This window comes from Trichomycterus rosablanca, chromosome 8 (genome assembly GCF_030014385.1).
Source record: "Trichomycterus rosablanca isolate fTriRos1 chromosome 8, fTriRos1.hap1, whole genome shotgun sequence".
NCBI classification, from domain to species: Eukaryota; Metazoa; Chordata; class Actinopteri; order Siluriformes; family Trichomycteridae; genus Trichomycterus; species Trichomycterus rosablanca.
Window position 1 is genome coordinate 37,582,235 of NC_085995.1, and position 15,740 is coordinate 37,597,974.

Below are 15,740 nucleotides of genomic sequence, written 5' to 3' on the forward strand. Positions count from 1 at the left end.
TCTTATCATGTTTTTATTTATTTTATTTATAAGTGAGATATTTTGGCAAAACATAGATTTAATAAAATTACACAATATTAAACAACTTTGAATATTTCAAGCTTGCAATTTCAAATCTCAGCTCTGCCAATGTCCAGTCGGGTGCCTACACGGACAATGACTTACTTGTCTGGTAAAGGGAAGCTGCTATTGCGACCTCTGCTGGCTGATCAGTGGTGCCTGCATGACTTGATGGGATAATGGATAATAGTACGAGGCTCTCTGTGCGTGGTACGGATCTCCATGTGTACCTGCCTTGTGCAGGTCAAAATAAAAGTAGTGAAAAAGAAAGTAGCAGTCGGCTACTGCACACGTGTTGGAGGCGGTGTGTGTTAGTCACGGTCAGGAGTGAAGATTAGTAGCAGTAGAGGTGAAAATACTGTTTAGGGAATTGGATACGGCTAGATTGTGGACTTATGGGAGTGGAACAATTAGTCTTTATCAATATTAAAGCCAGGCTTTTAGAGTGATCTGAATGTTTATTGCATATCAAATATTTAGTGGAAGCTTTTTAAATTACAATTTAATGTCACATCATGACATGACTTAAAAGGCTTTCTTAGTGTAAGAATAATAGTCAGTAATTAAAAACCCCTGTAAACAAAACCCCTTGGGGACAATGCCAGTCTCAGTCTGTGGTTTTATCAGCGATGCAGTACATCATCCATTAAAGTTTTATGAATAAATATGGATACGATTATTTACACCATGTGAATGCATGGATAAATGAGATTAAAATGAGATTTATCCTACTAGTTTGTGTTAAAACTCTAATCAGTGGCAGTGAACTGCAGTGAACCAGAGATCAAAATGTTTATGAAAGAACGTAAGAACGGATGTTTTAAAAAATTAAACCAAACATTATAGAGGACAGCAAACACTTTGCTGACCACGGGTCTAGTTTGACCCTTTGCTAGAAAAGGTTCCCCACAGTGACTCTGAACAGAATTAAGTTATTGATGATAAATGATGAATGCAGAATGCATTAAATGATGTGTTGGATGTGATGCAGTTGTAGTCCTTGAGCAAGGTCCTTAACCCTCAGTTGCTCAGACTGTATGCTGTCCCAGTACTGTAAGTCGCTTTGGATAAAGGCGTCTGCTAAATGCCGAAAATGAAGATGATGCCAGATGTGATTTGTGGTCAAGTCAAGTCTATTTTATTTGTATATAGCACTTTTTACAGTGGACATTGTCTCAAAGCAACTGTACAGACTCCAGGACCAACAGACCAAAAACCCCTGTTGAGCAAGCCGAGGGTGACGGTGGCAGGAAAAACTCCCTTAAAAATGCAGAAAGAAACCTTGAGAGGAACCAGACTCAGCAGGGACCTCCATCCTCCTTGTGTGGCCTGGAGGATAATTTAAATAAACAGAATTCACACACATACATACATACACATGAACTAAACGTTTTAACTAGCAAAAAATAATGTGAGTTCTTCATTATTCAGTCCAGTCTGTGATAAATTCCATAGTGAGTTCTTGACATTTTTGGTGCAAACATGCCAGGTTCCAGTCAATCAATTTTGTTATGCTGTACTACCATAAAACCCTCAGTAACGAGGGCAGTAGCGACTGTGACCTGAGTGAAAGCCAAAATTGTTTCATGTTTCAACTTCAGCTTTATTATTTTTCCTGTTCATTGTAAATGTAGTGACTGAAACACATTTTGAGGTTTGGGTCAGAGGCACGTTTACCAAGAAATTACATCACGTTTCCCTTCAGTGATCGTTTATGAAATGAAGACATCAGTTACTATTGTTGTGAAAGTGATTTTTTCCCCTCATTCTTGCATAATATAAGACTTAAGCTAATCAACTGCCCGGGTGTGTTTGTTGTTGTGTGGCATGCTTTATAATGTACCACACACCTCAGTGGGAGAGTTTTTTACAGTGGTGTACCTCTACCCATCCTTACATGTAAACAGCTGATGGTTTTGTTATCGCTCGACATGCTCCTCATTTACACTACATTTACACTTACATTTTCTGCATTTAGCAGATGCTTTGTTATCCAAACAAAGCATCTGTGACTGACAGTGCTGTTACAGTATACAGTCTAAGCATTTGAGGTTTAAAGGCCTTGCTCAAGGGCCCAACAGTGGCAACCTGGCATCGACCTTTCGATTACTATTCCAGTACCTTAACCACTAGGCCACAACTGCCCCTCAGTACAGAAACGTCACTCTAGACTCTGTATCATGAAATCATCAACCACACTGTGTGTACTCAGAGTCGCACAGTTCCTCTATATTACCACAAATGTCATGTCTGCATCACCTGCTACTTATTTACCAATTTACCTGTGAAATGTTCCAAAACTGGTGTTTTTAATCATTCCACAAATGTCCCACTCTAACACTGACCCTGCACCAATGTTTTTAAAATGATGCTCCTACGTGTGGAATAAAAAAAAGAATCAAAATATAATACAAAGGCAAATTTGCTGTTTTAAAAGAAAAATTAAAAGTGATCAGCTTGGCTTTAATGTCAGTAAAATTGTTATTGGTAAGAATTAATATATTTTCATTATGTTAAAAGCGTTTAAATACTGTGATAATATTTGTTTAATTTGCTGTGACAGTAGGTTGGGGTCACTGGTTTAGTAAGGCTCTCTAACAGTAATAAGCTCGTTAATGCCCACTAGTGGTCTTCAGCCCAGTCACTGAGAAACTTTGATCTATACCAGGGTTTGTCAACTAATTACAAAATTTTCCAAGACTAACAAGAAAAAGAAACCAAATTAATCTAAATGCAGCTGTAATTATGACTCAGATTGCTGATATTCTAGCCTGGGAGGAGAACATTCACATTTACATTCACATTTATGGCACTTAGCAGACCTTCTGAACGAAAGTCCAGGACCTTAACAGCTTTTCTATCACTGGCATACACACAATACGAACAAAATTATTTTCTTTAGGTTCGTATTTATATACTGCATGTTTTATTTGTTTAAAATTTATGTATAAAATGATTTTATATTAGATTACATATTAACATTTAAAATGTATAAAATGATTTTATATTAGATTACATATTAACATTTAAAATGTATAAATGATTTTATATTAGATTACATATTAACATTTAAAATGTATAAAATGATTTTATATTAGATTACATATTAACATTTAAAATGTATAAATTATTTTATATTAGATTACATATTAACATTTAAAATGTACAAAATGATTTTATATCAGGAATGTGCCAGTGGTATCAGTGATTGATGAAAAATAATGCTAGATTTCAAATCCCATGCTCTCTGTTGGGTACCCATACAGACAATAATTGGCTCTTTTGAGGGTGGGTGTTTTGGCGGGTTTCCTCATAACTGCTGCAATTACGACCTCTGTTGGTGGAGTTTTGAAAGCACTTATGATTGATTTTTGGTTTTATAATTCTCTTATAATAAGTCTTTACATTTTTGGCATTTAGCTGACGCTTTTATCCACAGCGACTTACAGTACTGTGACAGTATATTATCTAAGCAATTGAGTGTTAAGGGCCTTGCTCAAGGGCCAAACAGTGGCAGCCTGTCAGTGGTGGGGCTTAAACTGGCAACCTTTTGTTTAGTCCAGTACCTTAACCACTAGGCTACACCTGCCCTCTTTATAATTTCAGACACATCAGTATGAAAACAGTTTGCTAGCTACCCTTCACGTTCATAATAATTGTGTGTATTGTAATTGCTGTGTTTTGTTGGTGATGAACTGGATCTATCCAAATCTCTCCTACGCTTTAATATGATGGGCTGCACTTATTTTTCTTGGCTACTATGGATTAGAGACGAAATATGAATTGTGTAAACACTGCTATATCATTAATATTTGTTATGAACACTCTCTGTGTCCCCAGATTACTCCATTCTAATCCATAAGTACTTCTTCCCGTTCCTCTTCATGCTCGGGATGTTCATATGGTCCTTCGTTGAGTATTGCATCCATCGGTTTGTGTTCCACATGCGCCCTCCAGCCCACAATTATTACCTCATCATGCTGCACTTCCTGCTGCACGGGCAGCACCACAAGGTGAGTCCTACATTCACCCAGATGTTCAGATATTCACAGTTCTTCTATTTCTTCTATTTCTCTATACATACTGATTAGCTTACAGTGCTTAATAAAATGTGCTGTATTATTAGTTTATTTTAGCACTGTTGCCTCACAGCAAGAAGGTCCTGGGGTCGATTCCCAGGTGCAGTGGTTTTGTTCCTTTCTGAGTGGAGTTTGCATGTTCTTCCCGTGTCCGTGTGGGTTTCCTCCGGGTTCTCCGGTTTCCTCGCAGTCCAAAGACGTGCAATTGAGGTGAATTGGAGATACAAAATTGACTGTGTTCCATGACTGGGTTTGACATTAAAGACTTGTATAAGCAGTAACTGTAACCTGTCATGAATGTAACCAAAGTGTCTAAACCATGACATTAAAATCCTAATAAATAAATAAAATCCTGCGGTAACACACCCCAGTCCAAACGCCAATCCATCTCGGGGCCTCAGCCTTCCCTTCACAGTCAACCCCACTCGTCTTCCCACAGTCCCTCTTGTGTCCATGTGGCCATCCAGTGATTACTGTATTTGTTTGTTTGTTTATTAGGATTTTAACGTCATGTTTTACACTTTGGTTACATTCATGACAGGAACGGTAGTTACTCATTACACAAGATTCATCAGTTCACAAGGTTATATCGAACACAGTCATGGACAATTTAGTGTCTCCAATTCACCTCACTTACACGTCTTTGGACTGTGGGAGGAAACCTGAGCACCCGGAGGAAACCCACACAGACACGGGGAGAACATGCAAACTCCACACAGAAAGGACCCGGACCGCCCCACCTGGGGATCGAACCCAGGACCTTCTTGCTTTGAGGCGACAGTGCTACCCACTTAGCCACCGTCCCGCCCTTACTCTATTTACCTCCCAGCACCTGTAATGGTTTGGGAACTCAGAACACTAATTGAGAACACCTGTTGCTGCAGATAGGGGTCTTGCATGAATTGTTTAACAGATTTTCAATAGCAGACAGATCTGGACTGCAGGCAGGCCACTCAAGCACTGCGTGTCCATAAAGTCTGTTGATGCACATGCAGAACTATGATATATTTATCCATAAAGTAGTCCCAAAAGCTGCTTCCACTATTCTGACAGTTTCCTTGTCAGAGTAAATATAGAGCTGGCAAAGTGTTGTAACTATTTGCACTGATGAAGTAGTTCCGGTGTTGTGCCGAATTCCCACTCCCCGGCAGAATCTGACTCCCATTCGCCTGCCGAAATCATACTCCCACCATGATCTCAGCAATGCAGAGTCTGAATCACATCTCATTTATTTTTCTAGCATGTCTTAGTATGTATTTTGTGTCCTGAAAAGCATTTTGCCCTATGTTGATTTTATTGGGGGGAGTATGATTTCAGCGGGCGCCATAATAACACTCCCCAAATACCGACCCCCGTTGAATTTAGAGACATATAAAACATATAAAATACTCCTTCTGACTATGTAAAAGCTGCTGACATTTCCACCCATATTAATCTGGTAGTTCTTATATTAATTATTTTATATAATTAAAATAATCATTACTACAATTGTTGTTAGTATCATGTTTAATTATAGCCACATTTTTTATGAAGTATAGTGTACCCTCATTTCTAGATTTGTCTTAGCTATAAAAGCAGTGAAAGTGTGTTTGGCCATAAGATGCGAATGGGAGTCGGATTCTGCCGGGGAGTGGGAATTCAGCACAACACCGGCTCAGTGAGATTTTTATTCGTCTGCTTTGCTTTAACATTCTGGAGAAAAAACACAGGCACACTTTCAGCACAGAAGACATTCAGCTGACTCAGCGCCCCCTTGCTGCAGTGCTCAGAATGCAGCTTGCACCTGCGTTAAGTCGTAATTGCGTCCTGACACATGTTCACAAGCAAAGATGCATCAGTTCGATTTAGTGTTGCTGAAAGCATTTGTGCTTATGTAGAAGCATTGAGTAATTTACTAGTCTAATTAGGGCGGCACAGTGGCTTAGTGGGCAGCAAGAAGGTCCAGGGTTCGATCCACAGGTGGAGCGGTCAGGGTCCGTTCTGTATGGAGTTTGCATGTTCTCCCCGTGTCTGTGTGGGTTTCCTCTGGTAGCTCCGGTTTCCTTCCACAGTCCAAAGACGTGCAAGTGAGGTGAACTGGAGAAACGGAATTGTCCCTAACTGTGTTTGACATTAAAAAACTTGAACTGAGGCGCCCAGGTGGCGCAGCGGGATATTCCACTAGCACATCAGCGCAGAGATTCTGAAATCCTCGGTTCGAAACTTGCCGTTGCCACCGGTCGGCTGGGCGCCATCTAGCGGGCATAATTGGCAGTGCCTGCAGCAGACACAGTTCTGCTAGTGCGGGACGGCCGGACTGTGTGGGTGGGGTCTTACGTTGTGTAAGGATCCTGATTGGCAGATAGAGAGGCACCTGTGCAGAGTGCATAGGTGAAAAAGGGTTCCGCTAAGGGCTGCACGTGGGTCGGAGGAGGCGTGAGAAGCAATATACCCACCTCGACTGCAATCAGGGACCCCCAGCAGTGGAAGACTTTGGGAGAAAATGCATAAATAAAATAGAAAAAAAACCAACTTGAACTGATAAATCTTGTGTTACCAGTAACTACCGTTTCTGTCATGAATGTAACCAAAGTGTAAAACATGACATTAAAATCCTAATAAAAGTCTTATAGTCTAATTACGGGTTATCATAGTGAACTCTAATCTAACAGCAGTCTCGTCTCTCTCCACAGTCTCCATTCGATGGCTCTCGTCTGGTGTTCCCTCCTGGTATCGCGTCCATCGTTGTTGGTGGATTTTACCTGGCTCTGCGCCAGCTGATGCCCGAAGGCCTGGGCACGTCTCTGTTCGTCGGTGGTCTGTGTGGCTACGTCGTCTATGACATGATCCATTACTACCTGCATTACGGCTCGCCACAGAAGGGCTCCTACCTGTATGATCTCAAAGCTTATCACGTCAAACACCATTTTGAACACCAAAGAGCAGGTATGACCATTTTTGCCACACCTTTTACCATTCTGTTTTCATTCAGGGGGTATTTTCCTGTGCTTGTAGTAGAAATTCAGTGTCATTTTCATTCGGGCAGGAATTATAATGTTAGATTTGCCATGGAGTTTGTGTCCACTACAGCCTTGGGCTCTTGTTCCTGACAGGAATGGAACTCAATGCAGTCTTTTTGCTCTTATAGTTCATGCTTAAAGGTTGGACATGTTGTGCGTTTTGAGATGCTTCATTGCTCATCACAGTACTTGTTTGCGTTAGCCTAGCTTTCTCTTTCTCACCAAGACCGTACAACTTAATGTTCTATATTTTCTCACCATTTGACATGAACTCAAGACGGTTAGCATGAAAATCCCTACAAATCAGAGGTTCCTGCCATACTCAAAACATGTCTGGCACCAACATTTATGCCACACAAAGAGGACATTTACATTATGAGCATTTTGTGCTTCGTTCGGCCTGAAGCTGGGCGCAAATTGTTGTTTCGCTCAGCGCTTGGCTTGCACGCTCACTGAAGATTATTAGCAAATTAAAAAAGCATCAAATTCACTCAGAAGCCATCCACATGTATCTAAGCTTAGCTCACTGTGTGGTGGTACACTTTTAAACTTGTGTTATACAGCTCGGGGTGCTAAGAAACAGTGTGAATCAGCTTTTCTTTTAAGTTTGTTCTGCCTGAGTCGCTTTTACCACGTTATATAAAACAGTTTGTGTCATTGGAGGCACAAAGTCAGCGACCAATCTGATTGAACTTTGAGTGCCATGGCAAGCGCCAAAACCATGAGCCAATATACCGCCACACTTCTTAGTGGCAAGAGTAGCACAACCAGCATCAATCATGTGAATGTCCCCTAAATTAGCGCTCCCCAACCTTTTTTGCACCACAGACCAATTTCATATGAAATACAATTTTACGGACCGGCGGGGACGGGAGGATTAAAAATAGAATAACTATACTGCTCTCAAATGAGCTTTTTTTGCTGCAACGAGACGCTGCTTCCACCTGGGGGTGATATGAGATGATAAACACCCGTGTGTTGGAAATGGAAGCAGTGTTTTCATGGCTGATGTAGCGATCTCTAATTATTTATTCTTTCTGTGTGGCCCCGTAATAAATGACCGGTGGTTGGGGACCACTGCCCTAAATGGTGGTTGGTTGTCTGGGTGGGTGACGCAGATATGATATTTTTGATGTGAAGCCATGTTTGTCCACTGATGATGTTCTTGTCCTTTTTCTACAGGTTTTGGGATCACTACTACGTTCTGGGACCATCCCTTTAAAACGGTCATCCCTAAGCAGGCATTTTAAACACAACCTTTGTCACAAGTACCGGAAAGTGAGACCATCTTTCCACTCAGACCTGGACCATTGCACCACAGCTTTTTACTCCACAAAAAGACCTCACGCTCTGCTGCTTTGCTCAACAACCCATCATTATCCTCATCATCCTCATCATTACTGTTTGTCTGCCAATATAGGAAAGGGCACTGCCCGAACTCTGGTTGAATGTTGGGACGTATGCATACGGATGCATATTAGATCTAAATTAATTCTTTATTAATGTTGGAATAAATATTTTTGTAGAGTCACTGGGACCACTTTAACCCCCTACATTGTGTAAATAGAAATCAGAAAGTGTAATAAGGTGTGTGGATGTGAAGAAAAGGAACGAATGATGATAGAGTGAATAGTAGTGAGAGTGAAAGAATGGTTTTGAACTGTAGTTTGGATCTAATGGTAAGAACGTAGGACCTTCAGTGGCTGTCCGAGCCACTGCTAGAGAGCGGAACTGTACTCAGGAACGCCCTTAATTCCCACCATGCTCATGCAAAGCTTGTCAGTGTTGCTGCTGTATTACATTCTGTTCTTCTTCCTCTTTTCTTATTAACCTGTGCATTATTTTATTCAGAAACTTGAGCTCATCTTATCACTCACCTTCTCATCCCATTTTACCTCTTGGGGTTTTATTTTGTGGAAGCCTGTGGTGTCGCTTCATTTTGTATCACTGTTTCTAATGTAAGATATGCCAAGTGACCTAGCAATAGAACAATATCCTAGCCGGGGAGCAGCCATAGCCATTGACTCCTTGAGTAACCCGTTATTAAACGAAACAAACAAGACGCTAAGCTGTGACACTTTCATACAGACACAAGGAACAAACAATAGCACTCAAACTTCCTGAACAGGAAATGCCGGTGTGTTGTCAGGGCTGCCGAATCTGAACCTTTGAGGGTGTGACGCCGCGTGTCCGGAGATCTTCGTCAGTACAGGGGTTGCCTGGTTACAGAATTATTATAGGAAGATGATGCTCCAGGTGTTCGGATGAGTTACACATTACCAAGGCAACCTCATTTCTGGGTTGACGATTGTTAGGGTCTGACCAGGCTGTTAATGGAGACCCGCTCACGTCGCCAATGTAGGCTGATTTCTCATCGGTTCATCTTTATGTCCAACTCTGCTCTGTCCAGCGCTGTCACTTTGTCTTTTTTAATCACCTTTTACGGTTCTGTGAGGTGTCTTGTATCGGTTTCTTTTGTTTTTTTGTCTCCTATTGTTTCTCACTCAAGTTTAAGTCACCATGTCAGCCTGAATACCCAAGTCATGATAATAGTTGACGCTGTCAAAAGTTGAAATCAAGTTCCCGTAGTATCAGCTTCCTACATGAACAATTGCAAAGCTGTTAGTTAGTTAGTTTATATAAATACATTCTCCAGAATCAAGGTGCTTTTTCTGATGAGGTTTTTTTGCTATTTTTAGATTTTGGGATGCTTTAGTCTGTTTTGCCAAACACGTTCCAGCTTGAAGATTGATAGTTTCAACACAATACATGTTAGCTAACATTTATTTAATTTGTTCCACAGATTTTTTGGACATTTTTAATAATGAGGTGTAAGCATCAGTACTTTCTACATCAACTACCTTGCCATTTGTTAAGTAATTGCATTTTTAGATGTCTCACTGATCATTAGAGGCAGAATTACTTATTTACATGAAAGAGGTGATGAAATAGGCCTGTGATGCCTAAACTAACACCAAAGAAGCAGCCGCTATTGCCTTGATCATTTGCCTAAATGATTCAAATCTTAATAGTTTCCTTATTGAGAAGCGTCAGTATGTAGGAATAACATTTTTCTTTTTGTTTAAAACGTTTAAAATGGCTCTGAATGGCAATACTCTGAAATATGGTGATCAAATTGCTGCCGTGGGTCACGCCAAATGCCTTTTTTGAGAAGGTGTTAGGCCACCACAAACCACCATATCTTTTCAATATGAATTATCCAAATGTTTTGTACCGCAGCTTTAACAAACCCTGTACTGTGATTTATTAGATATCACCATCGATTACTGTGATTACACCCATCAGAAAACCAAATGACTTTATCTGCTCAGTGAACATAGTCAGGGCTACTGAGATATCACTGTAAACACCACAGAAAAAGTTTGTGAACATCTGTGTCTATGTAGGTATTTGCATAAATGATAAAAGCCATGTTTAGTTATATGTCCTTTAATACTGCTAAAACCTCTGACGGCGTCAACTATTTTATTTCTTTTAAAAATAACCACTCTGGTAAAATAATACATGTGACAGTGGAAGTATAAGATAAAATGTTCTGTAAGGTTATTAATTGTGAGGCCTGTTCTTGAAGGTTTTATGATAGACTGTAGATATGAAATGGTGAATCTGTTTCGTTTTTTTTTTTTATAAAAAAAACCCCTGAAGTGCCTTAAATGGGCACTCTCTACCTCCCTACAGCTTTTTCCACTCAAATCATGCGAAAAGTGGGTTTGTCCAGAAAGAGGTTAAAGGAAAAAATGGTTTGGCAAAAAATCAGACCTGCACAATTTTCCACCCAAAATGTCAAGAAATATTTGTGCAGACTTTGACCATAATTGACAGATTTGAAGTATATCTGGTATATTAGGCATTTTATAATTTATTAGATGAATTTTATTATGATTATAACTTGAGTGTAAAAATACTGGACTAAGCATCTCATTACTGGTTGACTGGTTGATGGAAATAAGAAAGCCGAGTAAATTTGATTAACCACTAGACCATTCCTTACTGGGATGTTCAGCTTAAATGTATAAAACGGGACAAAATAATTACCAAAAATGGGACAAAAATATTTTTATAAATGCATTGCACCCTTCTGCCTTTTACAGACCAGGTCACACAGGGTGTTCTACTACCAGTGGTTGCTTTCGGTTTGATTAAAGTAAAACAAAAAAATGATAATAATAAATGTATTTGCATTTGTTTACCTCTTAAAGTTTTATTGTCTAATTGAGAGTAAAAAGAATATAAAATATGCCTCTAATACATATTGATATTTGTTTACTACTATATATTTTTATGTTGCAATTTTAAATTTCTATGCAATGCAAATTGTATTGTAAATAAATGTGTGTAAATTTCTGAGAAGGGTGATGTAGACTGCTTTTTTAAACTTTTTAAACTCATTAAGGAAAGAACATTAAAACACACACACCACCACCACCAAATCTATACATTAATGTCAAATACAAACCTGATTTCCAGAAGTTAGATTTATATAGTGCCTTTCTCACACTCAAGGTCGCTTTATGACTGTTTACTTATTATACTATTAACTGTTTACACTCTTAATTCTCCTCAATCTTTATTTAACTGATTTTAGCACACAAATGAGCAAATTTTGAATTTAATGCCTGCAACACACTGAAAATAAGAGTAACAAGTTTATAGAATATTCAGGTGAATTGGTAAGACAGGAGAGAATCATGACTGGGAACTCACCACTGTGTCCCAAACGTCATGAGTACTGGTAATCAGTTTCATGTTATTCAGCGAAATCTCAGTCAGTGTAGGGCAAGGCCGGAAACCAGTGATGAATGTGCCTGACCTTCGAGCCCTCAGACCAGCATTTTATGATAAACTGTCATTGCTCATGTGATAAATATAGCCACATGAGCTTGTGGGTACTTTGTTAAAACATTGTCACTTAACACAATCCGGTGCTGCATCAAATAATTGACCCTGATTATTTACAGAAACACATTTTCTTTGTACTTACAGTATGTCAAGTCAAGAGAAGTAACAATTCACAGATTCACAATGTCCCAACTTTTTTTGAACATGGGGTCTGTATTAAAATGTAAGACCAGCTAAAAGATCACAGGAAAATCTATTTACATGTATATTGACTGTTAAAACAATATGGGTTTAAGTAAGCAAGCATCTAGTCTTTATAAGTTAAAGGTAGTGGTGCCTTAACAAGATGAGGATGGATCCCGGAGCAGCTTTGCATGACTGGAGTAACTGTCTCTGCATAAAGATTATATTAGGTTTTCTCAGAACCTTACTTTTCTAAAATACACCAAACACCTTTCTGGCTTCCTACATTCGTTTACTTATCCTAAAAATGCTTGCTGTGGCTTAGTTGCTCTTTAATAAAAATGTATTGCACCCTCTGATAAAAGCAATAAAGTTTCACGCTCCAGTTTCCCCTTTATCTTCTCACGTCTCTATATGCTGACGCTGCAGAGCAGTCTTATTGTAAACCACAATATGTGAATGAACTATTAGTAGTCAGTCAATATTGTGGATTGGTTTCAGGTTCAGCAAGCAGATTTGCTTTTGTAATTTTTTTTAAGCAGCAAAGGAGAGCTGTAGACTAGCACCCACAGTCACTTGCTTGTTTACACCAGCCAGCAGCCTCTCAGAAAGGCATATCACATATTAAGAGTTAGAGTAAGTGCTGCTTATTTATTTATTTTTATTTTCATTTGCTCTCAATGTAGTCGTCTCTAATGAGAAAAACCCCATCCGACCTTTGATCTGTCAGACATGATCATGTGTATCTGTTGAACACCTGCCCAGATGGTAGCACCACTGAGATTCAAACTCTCCAGTCTGTGGTGGACATATTTGGTGCCTCCACTCCCATCATTGGTCGCATCTTCATTAAGGTTGGGGCGACACGGTGGCTTAGTGGGTAGCACTGTCGCCTCACGGCAAGAAGGTCCTGGGTTCGATCCCCAGGTGGGGCGGTCCGGGTCCTTTCTGTGTGGAGTTTGCATGTTCTCCTCATGTCCGTGTGGGTTTACTCCGGGTGCTCCGGTTTCCTCCCACAGTCCAAAGACGTGCAAGTGAGGTGAATTGGAGACACTAAATTGTTCATGACTGTGTTCAATATAACCTTGTGAACTGATCAATCTTGTGTAATGAGTAACTACCGTTCCTGTCATGAATGCAAAACAAAGTGTAAAACATGACGTTAAAATCCTAATAAACAAACAAATAAACAAATCATTAAGGTTGCAGTTTCATGACTGAAATCCAATTGTTCTTTACCATTTTGAGAAGGTGCCGATAATTTTTGTCCATTCTATTTCTGGAGGTCTTTGTGGAATGATATTCACCTTTGTGGCATTTAGCAGATACTTTTAGCTAAAGCAACTTACAATTTAGTGAATGTGATTTGAGCAATCGAGGGTTAAGGGCATTGCCCAGGGGCCCAAGAATGGGAACTTTGCGATGCCAGGATTTAAACTGGAAGTCTTCGGAATACTAGTCCAGTAGCTTAACCGGTGAGCTATCACTGATTGTTGACTTTTTTCCCCCAATGCACACAAAAGAATTAAACATGTAAATGCCAAAGCATCTGCAATTGCTACAATTTTCTGGGTAAAGTGGTGCATTTTCCAAAAGAAAGGCATTGGTGCCAATACGAACTTCTGACCCTTACTGTTTTGAGATGGCCGTGCTAACAGATATAAGAGGAACAATGGCGCCCTCTAAAGGCTGTTGTTTGACACTGTAGTCACATAAACAATTCTTTTCGACTTTTGTTATGATAGTATTGCTACTAAAAGCAAACACATTTAAATTATGTATATATACTCTAATAAAAAATGTGTGTATTAAAAATCAAACTTTAAATGTATGTAAAAACACCTGACTATAATAATCGATACAGTCAGGTAGACCGTGTGGGACCAGACTATCCAGGGCGTAATCTGGGGGTGGTCGAAAATATTGCCCTAATACTGTATTTATTTTGGTCTTTAAATTAAGGATTATATAATATTCCAAACTCACAGCTAAATATTAATAATTGTGCATCATTTTAGGATGTTAAGCTTCAATTTACAATAATTCTAACAGTTTAACACAATGTGGACTGTCCCCCAAGTCCCAAATGGTTCAGTCCGTTCTCGAGCTTCGTCGTTTAAAAGTTAAACCGTTAACGGATTTTCTCTAATCAAGAACCAACCGACGAAGAAGATCGTTTAACTGTCGAAAATTAGATAAAAATATATAAAACAGCAGTTAAGTTATTCAATTATGAAAAAATGAGAACCAGAAACACTATCAGAAAAATATATTTAAAAACATTTTGTTTCGTTTTTATTTTTTTTAAAGAATAAATGTACATAGGTTTCAGTTGTTTATGCTATGCTAATGTTGTAACCTTTTTTCTGTTAATCAGGTAAGTCAATTAGTCTGTAAGATAAAAATGAGAAGTTTGTTTATTTGTAGTTACTACTTTATTCTGGCCAGGGTCGTTGTGGGTTGCAACCCCGGTGTTGACACTTTGAGAACAGTATAATTCAGGTGTAATTCATGCCAGCACACATTATTTATTCACCACTTGGGGCAATTAATTGTGTGTTTACTTTTTTTGGAGCCAAGAGGAAGCCAGAAGAAACCTGGACATGGAGGACATGTAAATCCCACAGGCTGGAGATAAATATTAAAATCAGGTCATTAGGACCCATGTTTCTGTGCGACACCCACTGATTAAGTCATTATCAGCGGGTCTGAATCTCAGCAGTGCTGTTGACAGGCCAGGCGGCTCCGCAGACGTCAATGGTCATGTTGCTAAGGGTGTTAGAGACCCACCGATGGATTTGCACTCTGTTCAGGGTGGTCCTGCCCTGCACCCAGCGATTCTGGGTAAACTGGACCCACTACATTTACATTTTCGGCATTTAGCAGACACTGATATCCAGAGTCGACTTACAGAAGTACTTCCATAGTGAACATCACCTTACTCTAGTTTAAGTAGAACAACAGTCCAGGAATATAAATCTGCTGAAACCCTGTTAGAATCTTTTTTTTTTTGCAAGAAATGAATTAGAGTGTTAGTAAGTTAGTACATGTCAGCTTAAGTGCTTAGTAAAGAGGTGATGAAGGTTTTTAATCGTCTTTTGAAGACAGCGAGAGACTCAGATGTTTGGACAGACGGAGGGAGTTTGTTCCACCACTTGCACACTACAGAGAAGAGCCTTGATGCTGGTCTTCCTCGAGTTCTGGGTGGAGGATCAAGTCGAGCGAGACAAGTGACTCGGAGGTTGCGTGATACAGAGCGGGGTTTTATTAGACCTCGAAGGTAGTTTGGGGCTGGTACATTTTTGGCTTTGTAGGCGGGCATCAGTGTTTTAAACTGAATGCGTGCAGCTACAGGAAGCCAGTGAAGAGATGGCAGCAGTGGGGTGATGTGGCAGCAGTGGGGTGATGTGGCAGCATTTAGGTTGGTTAAAAACCAGTCGAGCAGCTGCATTTTGAATGAGTTGCAACTACAACCATGACAATGAAATTAAATAAATAAAATTAAGATCATGAACATACTCGAGTTCAAGTTTCATGTACATTTATTGTAATTTCAGCT

The 15,740-nt window shown here is 39.5% G+C and overlaps 1 protein-coding gene across 1 annotated transcript in view; it reads left to right on the plus strand.

Annotated features, from left to right (window-relative positions):
• fa2h (fatty acid 2-hydroxylase) overlaps positions 1 to 11,503 on the plus strand; it is a 69,809-nt gene extending 58,306 nt beyond the window's left edge. The window contains exons 5-7 of the mRNA XM_063000845.1: positions 3,901 to 4,073; positions 6,812 to 7,064; positions 8,321 to 11,503. Of these exons, the coding sequence (XP_062856915.1) occupies positions 3,901 to 4,073; positions 6,812 to 7,064; positions 8,321 to 8,388 (494 nt within the window). The 3' untranslated portion in view covers positions 8,389 to 11,503. The remainder of the gene's footprint in view (positions 1 to 3,900; positions 4,074 to 6,811; positions 7,065 to 8,320) is intronic.
• Positions 11,504 to 15,740: the final 4,237 nt, after the last annotated feature.